This window comes from Spea bombifrons, chromosome 1, assembly GCF_027358695.1.
Source record: "Spea bombifrons isolate aSpeBom1 chromosome 1, aSpeBom1.2.pri, whole genome shotgun sequence".
Lineage (NCBI taxonomy): Eukaryota > Metazoa > Chordata > Amphibia > Anura > Pelobatidae > Spea > Spea bombifrons.
The window spans coordinates 162,472,204-162,497,140 of NC_071087.1; the positions used below are offsets into that span (position 1 = coordinate 162,472,204).

At 45.0% G+C, this 24,937-nt stretch overlaps 2 protein-coding genes across 2 annotated transcripts in view; both read left to right on the forward strand.

Annotated features, from left to right (window-relative positions):
- Nucleotides 1-24,937, forward strand: part of TPGS2 (tubulin polyglutamylase complex subunit 2) — a 320,830-nt gene that overhangs the window by 230,248 nt on the left and 65,645 nt on the right. The window lies entirely within an intron of this gene.
- On the forward strand, nucleotides 463-15,847 carry LOC128472757 (von Willebrand factor A domain-containing protein 5A-like). The gene is made up of 17 exons (XM_053454703.1): nucleotides 463-508; nucleotides 2,477-2,679; nucleotides 2,897-3,119; nucleotides 3,736-3,905; nucleotides 4,326-4,440; nucleotides 4,944-5,113; nucleotides 7,884-7,972; nucleotides 8,327-8,471; nucleotides 8,775-8,854; nucleotides 9,218-9,332; nucleotides 10,146-10,304; nucleotides 10,795-10,898; nucleotides 12,278-12,486; nucleotides 12,968-13,054; nucleotides 13,376-13,536; nucleotides 14,569-14,695; nucleotides 15,404-15,847. Exons 1-17 carry the CDS (start codon nucleotides 463-465, stop codon nucleotides 15,481-15,483), a joined length of 2,283 nt encoding a protein of 760 aa, XP_053310678.1. The 3' UTR covers nucleotides 15,484-15,847.

The following is a 24,937-nucleotide window of genomic DNA, read 5'->3' on the forward strand; positions in this document are numbered from 1 at the left end:
GAACGGCAACCCAGCAGCCGAGGCCATTAATCCAGACACCAGCAGACACACCTTCCTTTTCCCAAAGTCCTGTCATCCCCCGAGTCTCAGGTTACTGAGCGATCGGACGGATTAGTACCGAGTATCCCGGTTCTGGTCCTCAAGTAATGCCGGCAGTGCAGGTGTTCAGGATCTCCTGAGAGGAGCGCCGCTACATCAACACCTGCCTTTCGGCTCGTGGCTCAGAGTTGTGCCATGTTAGCCGTAGGAAGAAAGAGACCTTTATTGGCTTACTAAAGTGCAATAGGTTGCAAGTTTTTGGGACTATCAATCAAGCCAAAACTACTTTGGTTCCCGGCCTCCCTGCGGCCCTTGTGGACAGGGGTTGGGCAGCCCTGAATTATCCAGGCGAAATCCTATGTTTTAAAATAATTTTTTAATTACAAATGTCCATTTTTCTGGTGTTCTAGGATATTCTGAAACATGGCTCCCTCCTGCGGCCTGATAATCGCAAGCTCTGGAGAGCCGGGTGAGTAACCGTGGATCCTGCGATCGGCAAAGCTGCAGCTTGGACCGCTGCGTAAACATTACCTAAAAAAAAAACCTTGGGGAGAAGCTGCAGCTCCAGAGCTGAAGCAGAACACCGTCTTTATAGTCTGACATTTCACTCTACTTATTGGCTGCTGGAAGCGAATCAGCGAAAGAGAAACCAATGGGGGCGCTTTACACACAGGGGGTCTCACTAGACCCCTCCCCCCACGCACAGAGCAAGCTGTGCAGTAGACTGGCAGTAAGTAGTATATCATGTGACACAGCAAATAACTGGGGGGTAAATGCACATGGGGGGTATTCTGCAGAAGCCCCCACCTATGCGTTTGTAATAATCCCTCCACAAGGAGGGGTGTAAATCCGTGAGCCGCGCAGGGTTAACGGGTAACACGAGCTGTTCTGAGCGGAGCGGCTATTTCGGGCAGGTGTCGAGGCGGCCTCTACGGGAAGTTTTATCCAATTTCCATCACATCGCTCAACGCCTCCCGCACCATCCTCATCCTGTTCCGTCATATCATACCTGCCAAGTGTCCCGGATTCCTGTGAAATCGCTCAGCCTTCTCCCCTGCTGCCAGCTTTCCCAAAGTTTGACATTTTTGTGTTATGGGGGGGGTTAGATTTCCATATTCTTACATTTAATAATATTATTTGTTTTTCCATCATTTTAAACGTTTTGATGGTATTACGGACGCCGGGGGTCGAAACCAAACTTTTTGGCAAAATGTCTGAACACTAATCTGATTTTGGCGTCGGCGGGCGTTGTTACCGCCTCGTGTAATCTCTGGGGATTTATAAATAAGATGACCTCAGCACTTTCTTCCCCCCCCCCCAAAAAAAAACCCTGATTCAGCTGGAACCCAAACAATATAAACCAGAGCAGAGTCTGTGACATTATAATTATTTATAGCGCCATCATATTCCACAGTGCTGTACATTGCCCTCTGAATATGGTCTTTGTACCACCATAGCTGAATCGACCATAAAGCAGATTATTCAGGCAAAATCGAAGGGCCTTGATGTTAGCTCTGCCCTCCCCCCCATTAATACCAAATTTCAAGCATGTTACTCCTTCTATATATTCTGCTCACGGCCAACCTACACGCCAACCTTTTTGCGCCTAGAATGGATTAGAAATCCAGCTCAACCCAACGTTCTCAGATCTACCCCTAAGAGTCACAAGAAGACATCAGTACATGATATGATGTATGAGAGAGGGGTATCTCCTCCATTCAAGATGTCCTTCAGAAGCAGTGGGAAGTCCTTCCTCTACCCGTAACGCCATTCTACCTGTAACGCCTTCAAGATATTGACCACTATTACAATCCAGATGAAGGCCCTCCACATTGAGACTCCTTTTTGGTCCTGTGTCCTACTGTCTTCCATTGCATGTATTAACCTCCAGAGAACGGTCAACATGACGTTGCTTGGTTGGTTGTTTGGATTCATAGTCATGGCGCCCTGTTCTTATCATTCAAGACTTCAGAGCTTCTTAAAAGTCAATCACTTTAAGAGTTTCCAATACCATCCAAATGGAAGCATATGGAGAAGGTCTCCAAGACCTTGATGGTGGCCTAAAACTTACCCTAGAAGACAGAAGAACAATTTAGGGACAAATCAGTTCCTTCTACGTAGGAGCATTTGTCTAGGTTTGTCATAGTTGAGGTGTTTTGGTCTATTCTAGAAAAATAAGTTGATGTCCTACCAGAGCTATTCCATGTCTACTTCTTCTCGAAACTTTCCACAGAATGCGGAAAACCAACGAAGTGGCGCTGAATCCTCTCTCTGTTGTCAAGAAGCACAACTCTAGCCACTGAACCTCCATAAAAAGTTGTCGTGTTGGTCAAAGTGGCTTATTCCTCCATTTTTCTAATATGGCCAAAGTATTTCTCCAACTGTAGTCCTGGTCCAACCTCCTCTTGAATTCGTATTTGTTGCTTTTGTCCTTCAGTTCCTCTAAAGGGGATCTCGGTGGACGTCCAGGTGAAAGGCTTCGTGGCCGACGTATCTGCTACTCTGAAGTATAAGAACTTGGAGGAGAATGCGGTGGAAGCCGTCTTCGTGTTCCCCATGGATGACGACTCTGCCGTCTACAGCTTTGAGGCGACGGTGGAAGGGAAGAAGATTGTGGCAGAAATCCAGGAGAAGGAGCAGGTAAATTCAGATGTTGAGTTAAGATCATAAAACAGGAGCCGGTCATGGTGGTCTAACAAATACAGTCAAGAACATCTTAGAAACATAGATTTTGAGGGCAGGTAAGAACCATTTGGCTCATCTTGTGTATGTAGGTGATGAGCATTACATCGATGAAGGTGATTTTGTGATGATATGAAATAGTTTTTTGTGAACATACTGTGTTTGCTTCTCCCAGGCTCATAAAACCTACGATGAAGCCGTCAGCCAGGGCCAGCAGGCCTTCCTACTGGAGGAGGACGAGAGCTCCGGGGACATCTTCAGCTGCAGCGTGGGGAACCTGCTCCCGGGGCAGGAGGCGGAGGTGACTCTGTGCTTTGTGCGGGAGCTGCCGGTGGAGGCGGATGGAGCGGTGCGTTTTGTGCTGCCGGCCGTGCTCAACCCCAGATACACTCCAGAAGGTACATCACCCCAACACGGGGCCGGGTAAACCTGGGGGTTATCTGAGGGCAGAAGTGAATACGCTGCACTCCTTGACTTAAAGGGACAGCATAGTGTTCCAAGCAGCCCTACCGCAGAAGAATCCGTGTTAACGTCAGTACAATAAAGCTACCAGTATCACAAACACCTTATTAAAAGCATAGATACCGTATTCATAGTAAATAAAATAAACGCATCTCCCGGTGGCTGTGCCCGCGTGGTACGCTCGTCGCTCGTCAGCTCCATCTCTGGCTCGGTGAGGTTTGTGGGGGTCTGATGAGACCCCGCTGTGTGCCTATACTGAGATATTGATTTTAAAGGAGGTACTTCCCTGCTACTGATTGGCTCATTCAAGCACCCAATCAGTGGCATGAGTAGTTGGACCATGGAGGAGATGTTCTTCTGCATCTCGTGCTGCAGCTTCACCTTAAGAAAGTAATTATTATTATTTCATTTGTTTTTTACTCACAAAGTACTTTAATATAGATTCTTAAGCTTCAGAATTTGCATGATTATTCCTCCCCATAATGTTCCCTGTTATGAAATTAACGATTGTTGAGATTTTGTGCTGGATCGCATTCTTTCCGTTTCTTTAAGACCACGAGATGAATGTTACAGCCAAACGCCCATATGTGCCCGTCGATCAGATCCAGTACACCCTGAGCTTGGATGCCAGCTTCCAGTCCCCGCATGGAATCTCCAGGATTGAGTCAAACTGTGACATCACACCAGTCCAGTACACCGATAACGGCAAAACCAGAGCCGAGGTGAGTGCCCGCAGGTCGCCAATTCGAGGCATACCTGGGAACTTCCCAAGGGTGGGCAAACTGGAGCTCCTCCTCTTCTGGGGGAGTGGCTTTGCACAGAGGTGGAGTTAGCCATGCAGGGGGCTGCCCTAAGAGAGCTGAGAGTAGGCGGGGAAGTGGGCAGGCAGTGGGTGTGGCCATCTCCCCCGCAATGAGTAAAGTGGCCCAGAGAAGCATCCCTTGACCTGGAGACTCCGGGTCAAACCCGCAGAGTTCCGAGGTATGATTATATACAATTTGCATGGAGGATCAGAGGCTATAGAGGGGCATGGAGATTTTGTCCCCCCACACAACAATTTTATACGTGCTGATAATCATTTATTTCCCTCATTTTACTCTTTTCCGACACCTTTAATACCCTCCTTGGCTCTGTCCTCGCAGGTGTCCCTGACTGAGGGACACAAGTTTGATCGAGATGTGGAGCTTCTTGCCTATTATACGGAGGCGAACAAACCTAGCGTCACTGTGGAGGCGGGGCTTGTGAATGCTGAAGCAGGTGAGCCAATCAGAAGCTGGTATAATGCATTTATTTTATAGAGGAAAAAAATCTTAATTTATGTTTCACGGCATGCAGGAACCGCCATCTTTCTGCCCCGTCACAGGGTATAAATCAGCCCCTCGCCCTGTGATAATAGCGTTACGGAGGGACGTGCGCGGCTGGAAACAATGTCTAGTGCTAGAGGTTCATGCGCGGTCCGCTAAACAATGCGGGGAGAGAACAGGAAGCAGCTTCCAACTTCCTGCTTGGGCTGACGCGGGAGGGAACAGGAAGCGGCTTACAACTTCCTGCTTGGGCTGACGCGGGAGAGAACAGGAAGTGGCTTACAACTTCCTGCTTGAGCTGATGCAGGGAGAGAACTGGAAGTGGCTTATAACTTCCTGCTTGGTCTGACTGGAGGATTCTAATATAATCTTCACAGAGAGATCATGGGAAAGGAGGAAAATCTCCCCCGGGGGTGGGAACGTTGGATTGTTTCTCATGTTTTGATGTTTTTGAAGGTTCCCTCTTGGCCGACCCTGTGGTTATGCTGAATTTCTACCCCAACCTCCCTGTGATAGAGGGGCCATCAAACTGCGGGGAGTTCATCTTCCTGGTGGATAGATCTGGAAGCATGACGGAAAAAATGAACTCCAATCCTAATGCCCCGCAGAGAATCCAGAGCGCCAAAGTGAGTTCATGTCTCTGCGAGGGTTATGGGCCACGCTCGCCACGGGGTCCCGGGATAATGTTTAGACCACGCTCGCCACGGGGTCCCCGGGTAATGTTTAGACTACTATAAATCTGTGTGAGAGAGGTTTAAGAGACCCCGTAGAGGGGCTTGTGCTTCATACACCTGGTTATTAACCTTTATTAATAACAACATCTCTCAGGACCGATCCTTTAACTCCAGAACACTTGAGATGACACGTGAAGCACACGACCATTGCCCTCTCCTCCTCTATATCATTTTTATAGGGACCCCCGTGCAGGCTAGGGACGGCTGACTTGCCCCAGCCTAAGGCCACCAAGCTCTGTGGTCACTGGAAAATTTCAGGGCAAGTGATACAAATTTGATACAACTCCTTCCAAACATGGGATAGGCATATGGCTTCTGACATACTGACATATATACGTACTCATCCAGTAACATACTAACATATATATGTACTCACCCAGTAACATACTAACATATATATGTACTCATCCAGTAACATACTGACATATATACATACTCATCCAGTAACATACTGACATATATACGTACTCATCCAGTAACATACTGACATACATACATACTCATCCAGTAACATACTGACATATATACATACTCATCCAGTAACATACTGACATACATACGTACTCATCCAGTAACATACTGACATACATACATACTCATCCAGTAACATACTGACATATATACATACTCATCCAGTAACATACTGACATACATACGTACTCATCCAGTAACATACTGACATACATACATACTCATCCAGTAACATACTGGCATATATACATACTCATCCAGTAACATACTGACATATATACATACTCATCCAGTAACATACTAACATACATACGTACTCATCCAGTAACATACTGACATACATACGTACTCATCCAGTAACATACTGACATACATACATACTCATCCAGTAACATACTGACATATATACATACTCATCCAGTAACATACTGACATATATACATACTCATCCAGTAACATACTAACATATATATGTACTCACCCAGTAACATACTAACATATATACGTACTCATCCAGTAACATACTGACATACATACGTACTCATCCAGTAACATACTAACATATATACGTACTCATCCAGTAACATACTGACATACATACATACTCATCCAGTAACATACTAACATATATACGTACTCATCCAGTAACATACTGACATACATACATACTCATCCAGTAACATACTGACATATATACATACTCATCCAGTAACATACTAACATACATACATACTCATCCAGTAACATACTAACATATATACGTACTCATCCAGTAACATACTGACATACATACGTACTCATCCAGTAACATACTGACATATATACATACTCATCCAGTAACATACTGACATATATACATACTCATCCAGTAACATACTAACATATATATGTACTCATCCAGTAACATACTAACATACATACATACTCATCCAGTAACATACTGGCATATATACATACTCATCCAGTAACATACTGGCATATATACATACTCATCCAGTAACATACTGACATATATACGTACTCATCCAGTAACATACTGACATACATACATACTCATCCAGTAACATACTAACATATATACGTACTCATCCAGTAACATACTAACATATATACGTACTCATCCAGTAACATACTGACATATATACATACTCATCCAGTAACATACTAACATATATACGTACTCATCCAGTAACATACTAACATATATACGTACTCATCCAGTAACATACTGACATATATACGTACTCATCCAGTAACATACTGACATATATACGTACTCATCCAGTAACATACTGACATATATACATACTCATCCAGTAACATACTAACATATATACGTACTCATCCAGTAACATACTAACATATATACGTACTCATCCAGTAACATACTAACATATATACATACTCATCCAGTAACATACTAACATATATACGTACTCATCCAGTAACATACTGACATACATACGTACTCATCCAGTAACATACTGACATACATACATACTCATCCAGTAACATACTGACATATATACATACTCATCCAGTAACATACTGACATATATACATACTCATCCAGTAACATACTAACATATTTTCACACACACTAACAAACTTACACACAGTAACATACTTACACACACGGTAACATATTTACACACACATAGTAACATACTGACATACTTACAAATACCCACAGTAACACACTTACACACATTAACATCCTTACTGATGCATACTAATACACACACACATACCGTTACATACTTACACACACTAACATCCTTACACATACACACACACTAACATATGTACTTACCCATCCAGTAACATACTAACATTTCTTCACACACACTAACAAACTTACACACACACTAACAAACTGATGTACTTACACACACACGGTAACATACTTACACACACACATACAGTGATATACTTATTTACACGCATACAACCTAGCTTTGTTGGCTCCGGAGGGGGTACTTAGAATTCTTCAACACGGGAGAGGGAACATGAACAGAAGAGGGTTAGCGTGACAGGCAGGGTGGTTATGGTCGCAAACGCGTGATCTAAGAATCGTCATATATGTAAGGAAGGAATTATCATCCCCAAACTGAAATAATTTCATGCCTGGAAGTCAGCAGTGAGAAGCCCTAGCAGAGACTCGGACGCATCGTCTTCTCTTTCTCTGCAGGAGACGCTGATCCTTTTGTTAAAGAGTTTACCGCTTGGTTGCTACTTTAATATCTTTGGTTTTGGATCCCATTTTGAATCTTTCTTTCCGTGAGTATAAAATCTGATGGAGGGTGAATTTTTTTTATTATTGGGTAGTGGTAGATAAATGGAACAGCATCCCAGCAGAGGTGGTAGAGGGTAATACAGTGAGTGGGTATTAAACACGCATGGGATAGACATACGGCTCCTGAATCTAAGACGAGACCAACGACTGATTAAGGTTTGAGTCTTTACAGCAGGATGGGGCCGAATGGGGCCGATCTGCCGGCCGGTTCTGGGTTCTTCCATTCCAGTGCTGTCGCCTTTCATAACAGCATTTACCGGCTTCACTGATGATGTCATCGGCGGGCATTCCTCGAGAACGTTCGTCTATTTCCAGCGAATTCTTTTTCCTGTGTGCAGGGAGAGCGTGGAGTATACCCAGCAGTCCATGGACGCCGCGCTGCAGAAGGTCTCAGAGATCGACTCCGATTTTGGAGGAACAGAAATCTTACAGCCATTGACCAAAATCTATAAAAGCGCTGGGATAGCAGGGCACCCGCGGCAGGTAAGGGGGCTAGTAACGCGGTAGCCAATAAATCCTTAGCAGGGGAGACCCTATAGCCCCAGGTCCATCTCCATTGGGCACCAGCAAGGGGCGTGTCGTCCCAATAACGGGAATGTCTTCAGGTATCCGGGACGGACGGCATCTGTCCATCGGAATTTCAACTCGGTCTGCCCTGCCAGCCATTGGGATCATTTAATTAACCCCTCGATGAAGCCATCGGAATGCGTGTCAGACATGGGGAAGCTTCTCTGTTTCGCTATCTGTCCGTGTCACATGCGCAGCGTGACTTCTGTGTCTCCCCAGCTCTTTGTATTCACGGATGGAGAGGTTGGGAACACCACGCAAGTCATATCAGAAGTTAGAAGGAATTCTAAGCATCACCGGTGAGTGAGCGGAACCGGTGAGTGAGCGGAACCACAGATGATTTCTACCTCCGACGGTACCGGGGCTGGCAGGGTCCAGATCCTCGCTTCCCGTTACGGACACTGAAACATAATCCCAAATCTTTCCCAGAATTATTTATTTATTTTATCTCGTTCATAATATATTCTGGGAACACTTAATTGTCATGTGATACCAATGCAGCCACTGATAGGTTGTTGCCAAAAACAAAAGGATATATTTGCAAGAGGATGCAACTAAATGTGTCCATGTGGGACAGCAGCTTTACATGATCCATGTTTATACTGCGATATCACACATTAGCCCTGATATGTCCCAGCATGCATCACTCTTCACCATTGCAGGTGCTTCACGTTTGGCATCGGGGAAGGCGCCTCCACGGCTCTTATTAAAGGGATGGCCCTGGCCGGAAACGGCACCTGCAAGCTCATCACCGGAAGAGACAGAATGCAGCCCATGGTAACCGCTGGTATTATTTATATGTTTATATCGCGCTGTCGTATTCCGCAGCGAATAGAACTTTTAGAACTGGAAACAATTCAGTGCAGGAGTTTTAGGAGTTACCTCTTGCCTGTTACTCGCCCATCACCCTGCCTTATGATCCTCCCATAGGCAAAGCTTATAAGAGCATAAGGTCAGTGGCTTAGGGTTAGTGGCGCCTGGGTGCAGTATTTGTTTGACATCCTCCAACCCCATTACTAACAAGCATGCATCTTAACACACTCACTCACTCTAACACCAAACACTCTCCCAGGTGCCACTCACCCTAGGCTCACTCTTGACACACACACTCACAATATCACCATACACTGACACACACACACTAACACCAAATACTAATACACACACTCACTCTAACACCAAACACTCACACATACATTCTTTCTCCTCCTCGCCCTCTCCCAGGTGCCACTCACCCTTGGCTCACTCTTGACCCCAAACTCTGACACACACACACTCACAATATCACCATACACTGACACACACACACTAACACCAAATACTAATACACACACTCACTCTAACACCAAACACTCACACATACATTCTTTCTCCTCCTCGCCCTCTCCCAGGTGCCACTCACCCTTGGCTCACTCTTGACCCCAAACTCTGACACACACACACTCACAATACCACCATACACTGACAGACACACTAACACCAAATACTAATACACACACTCATGCTTACACCACACACTAACATACATTTGCACCCTCTAACACCATACAGTAAAAGAAATAAATATTCATTGTCTTTCCTTCTCCCCAGGTTCTCCAGTCCCTAAAACATTCCCTGCAGCCCACCGTGAAAGACGTCGTCCTGAAATGGACCCTCCCTGCGGGCCTTGAGGCGTCTCTCCTCTCGAGACCTCCGACAGCAATTTACCAGGGTCAGCGATGTATCATTTATGCCCACCTAAAGGGACAGGTGTGTGGCATTAATGTGTATGATGGCCGAGTGCCTCCTTTAAATGATCACCGGAATCCCCCGGGTCCGTGGCTTGCGTGTGCTTACTGACTGCTAGCCAACTCTAGCACCGGGTCATGCGAGAGTTAAAAGCACTTTAACGAGACCCTCGGTGCGCATGCACATCAAACGCTCCCTTTGATCTCAATGGGAACTGCTTTCTTGCCAGCAGAGGTGTATTTACCACAGGCTGTGCCCAAGGTCTGACCCAGGGCATCAACCCCTCCTGCCCCTCGGCAGCCACTGTAATACATATGATGTCATATGTCGGCCCCTTTTCCTGCCTGCTATGGACGCTTCACCGACAACCCCTCTAAAAGTAGCTTTAATTAATGAATCGAGCTGAAGGGTAACAATTCCTCTTTATTAATTATTATAATTATTATTATTATTATTAATTATTATTATTATTATTATTAATTATTATTATTATTATTATCTTATTCCTTAGATGGGTAAAGAGTCCGAGGGCGACGTTTGCCTGGAGTATAAATACAATGATGACGTTTTCCAAAATATTCTTCGGTTTTCCTGCCGCTCTGCAGACGCTGAGAGGTTCGTCACTTATTTAACACTTTGATTACTCACTATGATTACTCACTATGACTACTCACTTTGATTACTCACTATGTCTACTCACTATGATTACTCACTATGATTACTCACTTTGATTACTCACTATGACTACTCACTTTGATTACTCACTATGATTACTCACTATGATTACTCACTTTGATTACTCACTTTGATTACTCACTATGATTACTCACTTTGATTACTCACTATGATTACTCACTTTGATTACTCACTATGATTACTCACTTTGATTACTCACTTTCATTACTCACTTTGATTACTCACTATGATTACTCACTTTGATTACTCACTATGACTACTCACTATGATTACTCACTATGATTACTCACTATGATTACTCACTTTGATTACGCACTATGACTACTCACTATGATTACTCACTATGACTACTCACTTTGATTACTCACTATGATTACTCACTTTGATTACTCACTATGATTACTCACTTTGATTACTCACTATGATTACTCACTATGATTACTCGCTATGATTACTCACTATTACTCACAAGTACATACTTCACCATGAATAAAAGCCAAAGCTGCCAATGTTTATTCTACATTCTAAATGTTAGAATATTACTTATTATTTATAATGAATTTTTTTAAAAAAAGCATAAGTGTTAAGAATGATTGTTTTTAGGACTGAATCCTAACATTTATTTATTTATATGGCGCCGTCGCAATAATAAAATAATAATAAGATCATTTAATTTCACAAAGAATATTAGCACGTGTTGAAATATACTGGAGCAGAAGGAGAAGGGGGTCCCGCTCTTGTGAGCTTACGATCTATTAGGAGGTTGAGGGGGGATGAGACAGAAGGATGGGTGAGGACGGTTTGATTGTAGCGAGGGGAATGCGGAGAAGTCAGCGGCCGGACATCCCAAAGGTGGGGAGGACTGAGGGTTTCTTTCAGGATGCATGTGGCTGGCATTAGGGGTAAATTTGCAACTGACCAGTGAAATTCTGGCGCACTCCTGTAACTCCCTGGTATAGCATAGATGTCTTTATAAAGATCATACAGAGTTACATAGTAAATAAGGTTGAAAACAGTCCATCAAGTTCAGCCCTTCTACCCAACCTTCCTACTACTGGTCCAAAAGAAGGCAAAAAAACCCTAATTAAGTTACTTTGAATTCTGCCATCGGGGGAACGATATTTCTTTTTGACTCCAAGAGGCCATCGGATTTCTCCTTGGATCAAAAAGCTCCAAAATATTAAAGTTATTCTATTTCTAGCCCTGTATGTATGCGGAACGTGGGACGAGGATGTCTCTGGAATGATATCGTATTCCTAAATATATATTCATTAACATCCTAACGTTTCCATTCTCAGACCGACCGTCCACAGGCTGGCGGCCAAGGCTCTGATCTCGGAGCTGGAGAACGGCACAGACTCCGACTCGGAGGAGGCGAAGAAGAGGATCCTGGAGACCAGCGTCCAGTCCGGAGTCATCTCCTCGCTCACAGCCTACGTGGCCGTCAATAAAGACACCAAGAAGCCGGTGGAAGGTCCTCCGATGCGTCGGGACATCCCGGCTCCAAGTACGTCTTCAGACGCAATAGCGATTAACCAAATATGTCATTTCTCACAATAATTGTAGAAGAATACGAGAAACGTTATTATTGGGGTCGGCAACTTTTGTGTCTTCTACTGAAGTTTAACTCCGGCTCCTAAACCCCCCAAAACAGGACATTAAGCTCCTCTGTTGTAATTGACGTATCACGTGCCGGATCATGCACAGGGCAACCGAGGCAATTAGGAGAGGGGCTCCAAAATGGCCCCTTTATAGGGGCGTTTTAGTGTCCCATGAAGAGACCCCCATGATAAATGAATACTCAATGTAACGGCTCCCCGGGACTCATTAGGGGGGGGCATGGGGCAAGGGGGCAGGGAGAGAGGCAAGGTGGTGATTCTGCAAGGGGGGGCAATTTAAAGGGGACATTGCATGAAAGTGCATTCAACATCTGGAGGATCCCTCGAGAATATCTGTAGATCGCATTTAGTCGCTGATTTCATTTTCAGGACCCCGTAATAAACGCATCATTAAAATGGCGTCATTTAAGGAGTCCCCCGAAGAACTCTTTGAGCTTTGCTGCGACTCAACGCATGGTGAGTTTGATTTTTATTTTTAATAAATGGGACTGCGGCATTAATCCATCACTCGTAACATAATGTAATTAATAATAATATACCAACCGTACCCTTCCTTCATTTATCTGTGATAATCATAGCTGCCAACAGTCCGGAATTTTCCTTGAGAACCCAGAAAACTAATTGCCAAGGCGGCTGGGAGTCCCGTCCCTGCACGAACCATCATTCCATGGCTGCCACTCAATATGATTAATAATGATTGATGTTAAATAAAGTAGTGTAAAGCTTCCGGATGAGACTGTCTTACCCTCCCGGCGGTCTCTCTTCTACCTCCGTCAGTGACCTTCATCCCAGAAAGTGCCGCGTGTGACGCGCTGGAGCCCACCGCTCTCCTGAGACTCATCTCCCTGCAGAACGCGGACGGCTCGTGGAACCCAACCTCGGAACTGCTGACGGCTCTGGGAATATCCACGGACTTTCAGGAAACCCTCCCCGATCCGGTAATCTCGCTGCTTCCCAAACACAGCCGGAGTACGGAGCGTCCCCGAGACATTTGTTTCAAACGCCGTTCGTGTGATTTTTAATAAAAAAATACTATATTTGGTCAAATCTACTATAATTGATCAAGAATTACGATTACCAGTGTTGTCGACCTCTGAGAGACTCGCGGTATCCAGGGCTGCCATCAGGCGCGGTACAAACCTAAAAACAGGGACCCTTGCCCCCGGCCATGCTCCCCCTACCTCCCTATCCCCTGCTTCACCCACTGCCTTCCCCCTGCTCGCAATGGGGCCACCAGGCCCTAGAACCCAGAGAGGGACAGCCAAGGGTGAGCCAAGGATTACCGAAACCTGGGTGCAGGATTTCATTGGCGCCCTCTTCTACCCCGGCATGTAGCACACACACACACACACATACACACAGACTAAAACATACTAATACACACAAACTCACACTAACACCCACACAGTAACACCATACATTAACACACAAACTCACTCCAACATCATATATATATATATATACACCATACACTAACACACACCCACTCACACTAACACTTTATGTTATCACTCTCTAACACCATTACAGTTACCTCTGTATTACAGTTAGTAGCAGTCCCTGTATTTTCCCCCAGCCCCTGCTATGTCCCTGCCAGCTCTTGTATTGTCCTCAGCAGCCCCTGCCACTTCCACACCAGCCCCTGCCATGTCCCTATCAACCCTTTTATTGTCCCCACCAGCCCCTGCCATGTCGACGTGCCTTAGAGGCAACCAAGCCCCAAAGTCTCTTTGGGGAAAGGGTTATATTGGCTCCAAGACCACAGGGGCCAAGTCCTGGGTATGCAGGCTGCAGGGGCAAATGAGAGGGCATGTGTCAGATCACCTCCCTAATTGCCCAAACACACATATTGGTTGCACTCATCTGATGCCCGAGTGTGTCTCTGAAATCACTTTGTCACGGTTGTGAGGCTCGTGGTATCGACAACCCATTTCTTCCTTAATCACATCTCATTGCCCTCTTGCCGCCAGGTCATGGATGTTGCGGTTTGGGCCACGGTGCTCGCTGTGATCCGGCTCCACGCATCCCACTCCCCGGACAGAGCGGAGTGGGAGCTCCTGGAGGGGAAGGCGCTGGCGTGGATCAGACCCAGAGCAGGTACTCGAAAAAAGGAGATTCAAAAAATTCAAACAATAAGCAGCAACAGCCTCTAAAAATACAGAAATGTGCCCAATAATGTCAGATTCTGGTTAAAAAAAAAAATATGGATTTTTCTACCTAACTTTCTCTTTCTGTAGCTGTGGCACGGTTAGGGAGGGAAATGCCCATTTATTTGGGGAAAATGTCCCAGTTTAATGCCAAGAAGACATAAAGTGAAGACCAGTCCATGGACTAAAACATAAATAATGTATTTTAATGTATTATAGTAATGTGTATTATTATTATTATTATTATTATTGTTTTAATTATTAGTAGTATTGTTATTAATAATAATTAATAAATACAAATAATCATTTTTAAAAATCCTTATAGATTCAGGATAGCTTCGGTTTAAGAATTCATGTATTTGCTGACCTAAGCCAACCCTACAAGCTATTCATAGCTGCCAACATTCCTGACGGAAAGGGGAGTTTTATGTCTCATTTCTTCTTTAGCAACCCATGTATTCTTTACTGTTCCAAAACTCCTAATTCTCTCGTTTCTTTAGTTTCTCTTGATGACATCAAATATCTGCATAACTGCTTATATTAGATTTTCTTTATAGACAAGATGAGACATTTTTTATCTTGACGTTTTTTAATTTTCTTGAATATTTTATTTTGATTGTGGCAATCCGTCTTTATTTATTTAACTGTCTTCTTCCAGGCACGTCTTTGACCGACCTGATCACGGCCGGGAACGAGTTGCTGAAATCTTCAGTGGATCCCAAAGTTTTTGGCCTTTGAGAGGATTTCCATGTAACAATCGGGGAGCGATTTAACGATGGCGCGTTTCCTCCAGATAGCTTAGGTTTTCCGCAGTTCAGGACGTATAGGGTGCTGCTTTCCTTCAGCTGACGGACATACTGCTCAGTAGGGTTGTTTTTTAATCAAAGTTTAAAATACATGACATATTACATTCTGACATTTTTCTTCCCCGAGTCCTGCACCGGTATTAGATTAGAAAATGTGAACTGCAACATTTACGTAGCCAATCAGGAGGAAGTCAGGTGCATGCTGGTTAAGGGGATGGAGCGGGAGGCGTTCGAAGCATACAGGAGAAATGGTGGATTATGTACCATTAAAATGAATTAAAATTATCATTAATTAATTAATATCTTTAAGCGTCGGAGGCAGGATACAAGGGGTTAACGTGGACAGGTGTGGTGGGATTCGGGAGGTATGGATTATGGGGGAGAAGCCCGGCTCGTGTTCCATGGGTGTTTGTATAGACCCCGGAACAACTTCTAAACCTTAGGATTTATTCTGCACTTATCATTAGAAAAAAAAAATATTTTTTTACCCCAAAAAATAGCAGTTTTAGCTAAAGGAACATACTGCATGTGTAAGTCTCAGCAGTCAAGAGACACCAGACGAACTCCCAACCCCCTTACCCCCTTACCCCAAAATGACCCCGTGAGACCTGGTGTGTGTAAGGGCATTGGCCACAGCTTTATTAAAGCTCCCGTTCCACTGATAAATGTCCGCCCACCTTAAGCGCCAAAAAACTGGATCTTCAGGGACGAGGCTCCTCCGCGGCACGTTAGTTTCCCGTAAAATAACATGAAAACAGCGAGCTGAATAAAGTAATTGACTTTCATTTTTGCCAAAAGGCAGAGAAGCGATGCACTTGACCACTAGGTGTCACATTTGGCTGCTCTTTATTCCTGTGTGACATTATTATTATTATTATTTATTGGTTTATATTATTATTATTATTATTATTTATTGGTTTATATATTATTATTATTTATTGGTTTATAGTGCCATCAAATTCCATAGCGCTGTACAATGGGTGGACAGGAGATAACAAGTAGTATGTAACATAACAAATTGACTAACAGAGACAACAGGTGAGGAGGGCCCTGCGCACAGGAGCTTACAATCTAGACATCAGGTAAGACGTTCTATGATCAGCGATGTATTTACTGCCCTGGACAGCGCCCCCAGCAGCACAGGGTAAAATCTTAAATGGCAAATGATTTTAGTAAATAAGAAGAATGGGGGAGAGTGGGGGGAGCTGCAGTTTAATGTTGATAAATGTAAAGTAACGTAAAAATCCCACAGCAGATTATAGCATTGGGGCTGTTCTGTCGTTGATAACGGAAGAGAGGGACTTAGTTCTGATGACTTAAAAGTAAGCAGACAATACAGTAAAGCATCGGAAAAAGCAAGCGGGGCGTATAGCGAGGGGTATTAGTGGCAGGAGGGGGGTCTGGCAGCTTTACAGATCTCGGGTCAGACGCCACCTACGGTATAGCCCGGGTTTGGTCAGGGCAGTCTAGACAGTGTCCGCTGCCCTGACCAGTGACTTCTTCTCAATGAGACACTTCGTGTGACCGAAGCGGTGGGGCTGCGGCCGAGTGGGCAGAGAATGACGTCTCGTAGCCCCGATGTAACACGGAGGGGATATCACCTGATGCTGCCACACGAAACTATTCATCATTTCCAGTCGCCCCCCCCTGAACTCTCTCCAACGTGTCCATATCCTTAGAAATAATTCCTATCCGCGCAGCTTCTATAAACGCCCGACATTCAATCCGCAGCAAAATCTAAACAATGAGAGGAGAAGAAAGAATGCAATCAGCGCCGATACGGGTCGGGTTACGGAGAGTTTATTCTGCAGCTGCCAAAAATGCCGCATCTGCAAAAAAATACAAGGAGGACGAGATCAGGGGAGGGGGGGTGCGTTCTTTACCCGTAATAGCGGGGATCAGTAATAGCGGAGAACAGTAGTAGCGGGGATCGGTAATAGCAGGGATCGGTAATAGCGGGGATTGGCAATAGCGGGGATCAGTAATAGCGGGGATCGGTAATAGCGGGGATCGGTAATAGGGGGATCGGTAATAGCGAGGGATCAGTAATAGCAGGGATTGGCAATGGTGGGGATCAGTAATAGCGGGGATGGGTAATAGCAGGGATCAGTAATAGCGGGGAACAGTAGTAGCGGGGATCGGTAATAGGGGGATCGGTAATAGCAGGGATTGGCAATGGTGGGGATCAGTAATAGCGGGGATGGGTAATAGCGGGGATCAGTAATAGCGGGGATCAGTGATAGCGGGGATCGGTAATAGCGGGAACTGGTAATAGGGGGATCGGTAATAGCGAGGATCAGTAATAGCGGGGATCAGTAATAGCGAGGATCAGTGATAGCGGGGATCAGTGATAGCGGGGATCAGTAATAGCGGGGGATCAGTAATAGCGGGGATCGGTAATAGCGGGGGATCGGTAATAGCGGGGGATCAGTAATAGCTGTCTGGGGCAGGTCGTGAGAGTTGACCATAACGTATGTTATGAGCATACATGTTCTGTGTAGTGTATATGCAGTGGGACAAAATTACATGCTAGACTCCCATTGGCTCAGATAACAGTAAGACATGTGGAACCACATCACTACACTCAACCTTCAAACCACGTCACCACACTCACTCTTCAAACCACGTCACCACACTCACCCTTCAAACCACGTCACCACTTTCACCAAGCTCACCCTTCAAACCACATCACTACACTCTTCACCTCTACTTTTCACAATTTTGTAATCATTTTTCGGGGAATGCTTAATTGTCATGTGACACGAAACCAGGCACTGATTGGTTGCTGCCAAAGAAACTGCAAAGTCCGTGTTTCTGTGTTTTGTGTGATTAACCCTTCTGGGGAAAGAATAACACATCAGATCTACGAAGGTCGGTTTGCTTAACATTCTGAAGAATGCAATTAATGTCTAAGTGGAACAGCAGCTTTAGAGGATTTGACGGGCAGTGGAACGTTCATGGTATGGAGGGCCCTGCTCATAAGAGCTTACGATCTAAAGAGACGTAACACAGCCCCCCGGCCCGGTGCGGCACTCGCGGGGTTACGGAGACCAGGCGTAGCTCGCTGTATAAATCACAATATTGTCTTCCTGGTTTAGCATTTTGCCGTTGTCATGGTTACCTTCTCTCATCTGACATAAGCAAAAGATGTGACCAATATTTACTGCCAACACGCCACCGGCCCCCACGTCTTCCGCGCCCACCTTCCATGCCCCCCCGCCCGGTGCGCGTGGGAGCTGACACTCTATGTTCTCATCCTAAGACAGAATGAGACGACGCGGGATCACGACACCGCAGCCGATCCCCCCCGATCCTTCCTCTCCCCCCTCTCCAACCGACCCCCCCCCCCGAGACCGCGGCGTCTGCCGAGAGACGGAATTCTCAGCGTTTCCGAAGCGCTTTATCCCGGGAAATGAAGCTCGTGGAACGGGGGACACGGAATGAGCCATTAAGACCCAAACCACAGAGCTGACAATCTTTTTGTATCTCTGAGCCTAGTTAGTGGTCGGCGGGAGACGCGGCACAAAAAGTCATTCTCAACTGTTCTAGAACACATGAGCGGAACCGCAGCGTTCCAGGTGTCCGGATCGGGATACCTGTGATAGGAGTGGGTGGGAGAGGGCAGAGGTAGGAGTGGGTGAGTGGGGGCAGAGGCAGGAGCGGGTGAGTGGGGCCAGAGGCAGGAGTGGGTGAGTGGGGCCAGAGGCAGGAGCGGGTGAGTGGGGCCAGAGGCAGGAGTGGGTGAGTGGGGGCAGAGGCAGGAGTGGGTGAGTGGGGGCAGAGGCAGGAGTGGGTGAGTGGGGGCAGAGGCAGGAGTGGGTGAGTGGGGCCAGAGGCAGGAGTGGGTTAGTGGGGGCAGAGGCAGGAGCGGGTGAGCGTGAGTGGGGTCAGAGTAATGGTCAGCTGTCCAACCGACGAAAAGCCGACTGCGAAACCCTTATTGGCTTTACAGATTCTGGGGCCACCCGGGGGACAGCACAGGATCTCCCCAATTGTCACGTGACCCCCGACACTGTCTGTAAAAACGGCGGCCGTCGGGAAGCTGCGTGGGAACGCGGGGCAGAGAGACGCCAGGGCAGAGGGAGAACGTCAGCGAGACAGCAAACTCCGATGCAGCGATATGATGTCATATCCCGGCTCAGAGCAGGGAGCCCAGGAACCTGGTACACCAATACTAGATGAACCCCCCCTTTTTTTTTTGCTGGAATCCTGTAATTATCATGTGACCCAAAGACAGGAGCTGATAGGCTGTTGCCATAAACGGGGGGGGGGGAGTTTCTATAAATGACATTTTGCTACCAGAGCGGGTAATTATCACACAAAACAGAAACTTTAGAGCGCTCCGCAAATAAAGGACGTTAAACGCCCCCCACGGGGGAATCGAAAGCGCCTCGTATTAAATTTAAACCGAAATTGAGTTCTGATTGTTTCCATGACAACAGACAATCTCAGTTGACGGATTTAATGATACAAACAGCTCCGTGGCTCTGTAGACGCGCTCTTTCCCATTTCATTCGGGTTCCCAAATATAACGATTATTAAAACGGCGCTTTTTTTCCTATTATAGCTGAAAAAAACTTAAATAAATTGTGTTTGTTTTAAATAGGAATTTCAAAGGAAAAAGAAAAGAAAATACTCCATCGGGTAGAAAACGCAAACGGAGGAAATAAAAATTCACAAAGTTTGCAAAAATACAAAAAAGACCTAGTTTTGGATGTTATTTGCGTTATCAGCTGACCCCGCGGACCCCTCCTGGAGATCAGATCCTGAGAGTTTTATCGAGCAGACTGCGGGGGGGGAGGGGGGGTTAGAGATTTCTGCACAATATGTAACTCGCAGATTTGGTTAAAATACAGCATTTTATGATTAACAGACAGCATCGTTACTGAACAGAATGGAACCAAACTTTTATCGGTTGCTGTCCAGGGTCCTGAACGCCATCTGACTGAACGATATTCACTATCCAGCTCAGTAACGGGGGCTACGACTATTACAAAGGGGCAACTCCACAGAGCTTCTCCTGCAGGAAGGGCTGAGCCGGCCCCTGTATAATGTATAGATAAATCAGTGACCGGCCCCCTGTATAATGTATAGATAAATCAGTGACCGGCCCCCTGTATAATGTATAGATAAATCAGTGAGCCGGCCCCTGTATAATGTATAGAGAAATCAGTGAGCCGGCCCCTGTATAATGTATAGATAAATCGGTGACCGGCCCCTGTATAATGTATAGATAAATCAGTGAGCCGGCCCCTGTATAATGTATAGATAAATCAGTGAGCCGGCCCCCTGTATAATGTATAGATAAATCAGTGAGCCGGCCCCTGTATAATGTATAGATAAATCAGTGACCGGCCCCTGTATAATGTATAGATAATTCAGTGACTGCCCCCTGTATAATGTATAGATAAATCAGTGAGCCGGCCCCTGTATAATGTATAGATAATTCAGTGACTGCCCCCTGCATAACGTATAGATAAATCAGTGACTGGCCCCCTGTATAATGTATAGATAAATCAGTGACCGGTCCCCTGTATAATGTATAGATAAATCAGTGACCGGCCCCCTGTATAATGTATAGATAAATCAGTGAGCCGGCCCCTGTATAATGTATAGATAAATCAGTGACTGGCCACCTGTATAATGTATAGATAAATCAGCAAGCCGGCCCCTGTATAATGTATAGATAAATCAGAGAGCCGGTCCCCTGTATAATGTATAGATAAATCAGTGACCGGCCCCCTGTATAATGTATAGATAAATCAGTGACCGGCCCCTGTATAATGTATAGTTAAATCAGTGAGCCGGCCCCCTGTATAATGTATAGATAAATCAGTGACCGGCCCCCTGTATAATGTATAGATAAATCAGTGACCGGCCCCCTGTATAATGTATAGATAAATCCGTGACCGGCCCCTGTATAATGTATAGATAAATCAGTGACTGGCCCCCTGTATAATGTATAGATAAATCAGTGACTGGCCCCCTGTATAATGTATAGATAAATCAGTGAGCCGGCCCCCTGTATAACGTATAGATAAATCAGTGACTGGCCCCCTGTATAATGTATAGATAAATCAGTGACCGGTCCCCTGTATAATGTATAGATAAATCAGTGACCGGCCCCCTGTATAATGTATAGATAAATCAGTGAGCCGGCCCCTGTATAATGTATAGATAAATCAGTGACCGGCCACCTGTATAATGTATAGATAAATCAGCAAGCCGGCCCCTGTATAATGTATAGATAAATCAGTGACTGGCCCCTGTATAATGTATAGATAAATCAGTGACCGGCCCCCTGTATAATGTATAGATAAATCAGTGACTGGCCCCTGTATAATGTATAGATAAATCAGTGACCGGCCCCTGTATAATGTATAGATAAATCAGTGACCGGCCCCCTGTATAATGTATAGATAAATCAGCGAGCCGGCCCCCTGTATAATGTATAGATAAATCAGTGACCGGCCCCCTGTATAATGTATAGATAAATCAGTGACCGGCCCCTGTATAATGTATAGATAAATCAGTGAGCGGCCCCCTGTATAATGTATAGATAAATCAGTGACCGGCCCCTGTATAATGTATAGTTAAATTCTCGACCAAACATTAGGTAAACATTAGGCTTAGGATGCAGCCCGTCTTGTTTTATTGTTACACCCGCTGGGGCATCATCGGGACTGTATGTAACATTGTTACCCTATAACCCCACCCCGGGGCAAACAGTCTCTGCAGAAATGAAAGGGTCAAATCCTGCCTTAACCCCGCGTCTTCCTCCCATCCTCCCGACTCGTCGCATCCGTCTGCAGGGAATGCTGATCGGCGGGTCACACGAGGACACGTACAATAACCTCCGACGTCCCGTCTACACCGAGTACTCATCGCGGTGTGAACCAAGAAGAAGGCCCCCGGGGGCCGCGCAGAGCAGACATCCGGAATCACGATGCGCGCCATTACTATTCGGATCGGGCGCGGAGCGAACGCTTCCCACATTTATAATTCTTCTTTTCTAACAATTCCAAAAATACATAAAAGTACTTTGGGGATTTAATAAATATGTTTTTCATTGGTTTGTTATTAATCTGGTGTTATGACGCGTTACTATTTTCTATGTATTCCGTATATTTCCTGAAATATGAATTGAACCATTTTGGGATATTTAGGGGCATTAAAGCTGCCGTTCCTCTGACAGAACATTAATTGCCCTCTTTAGTACGCTCGGTCGATCTGTCGTTTCGTTCTCCTCCTCGCTGCTGCATTTTAAGCCACTCTAGTTTAATATTTTCCCAGTTTCTACGGCGACGACATATGAGTGCCCTTTTTGTGTCACGTGACGATTAATGTGCTCCTGGCAAAAATTAGAAACGAGGCAAATTCCGACACGATTACAGAGTCATTTCTGGGAGGGGTTTGGGATATTCAGAAAGTCCTGATTTTAGGACGCTGTAGGGAGGAGCTCCCCACTGCCCTCTCATCTACCCTGGCCAGCCCAGGAAACTGTATAAAATCAATGGAGATCTATGCTGCTGACGCCACTCTGGAGCGAAGGTGGTTCTTCCAGTAAGGCAGGTAGGCAACCACAGCCAGCTCCAACCATTTCCAGTGCTGGCCCCACCCCTCCCAGTCTCTTCTCTTAAACTTCCAACACAGGTGCCCCATGTGGACAGGTAAAATATAGTAATAGAGGAGAGGATCCGGTATATCATACATATTATTATTATTTTTCTCTCAAATCACTAAAATCCTCTGTTTGCCTAAAACATCCAGTTTACACCTGTCGTGACCCTTCTCTCCCACACTCGTCCTCCACACCCCCGGAGCTCCCACTCACTTCCGCTCCGTGTTTCTCTCTATATATAACCAACGCTCTGTCCCCTCCTTCCTCTCCATGTCTCTTCTCCTCCTGTTTTCCCCGATCCCCGCCACGTCTGCTCATCTTTTCTCTTTTTCCCACCTCCTGTCTCGTTAGCGGAGTCTTTGTTCCAGACACCAGCTGTAGACCAAGCGATTAATAAAAACAAGACGTCACCCATTCAGAAATGAAGGAAGGGATTTGCACCCAAAGCATTGAAGTGTTCTTTACAGTAAGAGCAGTAAGGATGTGGAATCCGCTTCCCACAGGGGCTGCCCTATCAGATCCAATAGATGCCTTTAAATATGGGCCGGAGAGTATATAATATATAATATGAGGAATATACAGGGATATAACGGGTTATAAGGACGGGATTAGTTATACAGCCGGAGAGTATATAATATATAATATGAGGAATATACAGGATATAACGGGTTATAAGAACGGGATTAGTTATACAGCCGGAGAGTATATAATATATAATATGAGGAATATACAGGGATATAACGGGTTATAAGGACGGGATTAGTTATACGGCCGGAGAGTATATAATATATAATATGAGGAATATACAGGATATAACGGGTTATAAGGACGGGATTAGTTATACGGCCGGAGAGTATATAATATATAATATGAGGAATATACAGGATATAACGGGTTATAAGGACGGGATTAGTTATACGGGGGGAGAGTATATAATATATAATATGAGGAATATACAGGATATAACGGGTTATAAGGACGGGATTAGTTATACGGGGGGAAGAGTATATAATATATAATATGAGGAATATACAGGATATAACGGGTTATAAGGACGGGATTAGTTATACGGAGGGAGAGTATATAATATATAATATGAGGAATATACAGGGATGTAACGGGTTATAAGGACGGGATTAGTTATACGGCCGGAGAGTATATAATATATAATATGAGGAATATACAGGATATAACGGGTTATAAGGACGGGATTAGTTATACGGCCGGAGAGTATATAATATATAATATGAGGAATATACAGGATATAACGGGTTATAAGGACGGGATTAGTTATACGGCCGGAGAGTATATAATATATAATATGAGGAATATACAGGATATAACGGGTTATAAGGACGGGATTAGTTATACGGGGGAGAGTATATAATATATAATATGAGGAATATACAGGATATAACGGGTTATAAGGACGGGATTAGTTATACGGCCGGAGAGTATATAATATATAATATGAGGAATATACAGGATATAACGGGTTATAAGGACGGGATTAGTTATACGGCCGGAGAGTATATAATATATAATATGAGGAATATACAGGATATAACGGGTTATAAGGACGGGATTAGTTATACGGGGGGAGAGTATATAATATATAATATGAGGAATATACAGGATATAACGGGTTATAAGGACGGGATTAGTTATACGGGGGGAGAGTATATAATATATAATATGAGGAATATACAGGGATATAACGGGTTATAAGGACGGGATTAGTTATACGGCCGGAGAGTATATAATA

What these genes read in the sequence shown, in the direction of transcription:
- LOC128472757 (XM_053454703.1), top strand. Translation starts at nt 463, where the DNA reads ATGGCTCCCTCCTGCGGCCTGATAATCGCAAGCTCTGGAGAGCCGG. An exon ending in AGAGAATCCAGAGCGCCAAA is followed by an intron (nt 5,114 to 7,883) that starts GTGAGTTCATGT and finishes CTTTCTCTGCAG; the next exon opens with GAGACGCTGATCCTTTTGTT. An exon ending in AGGAATTCTAAGCATCACCG is followed by an intron (nt 8,855 to 9,217) that starts GTGAGTGAGCGG and finishes TCACCATTGCAG; the next exon opens with GTGCTTCACGTTTGGCATCG.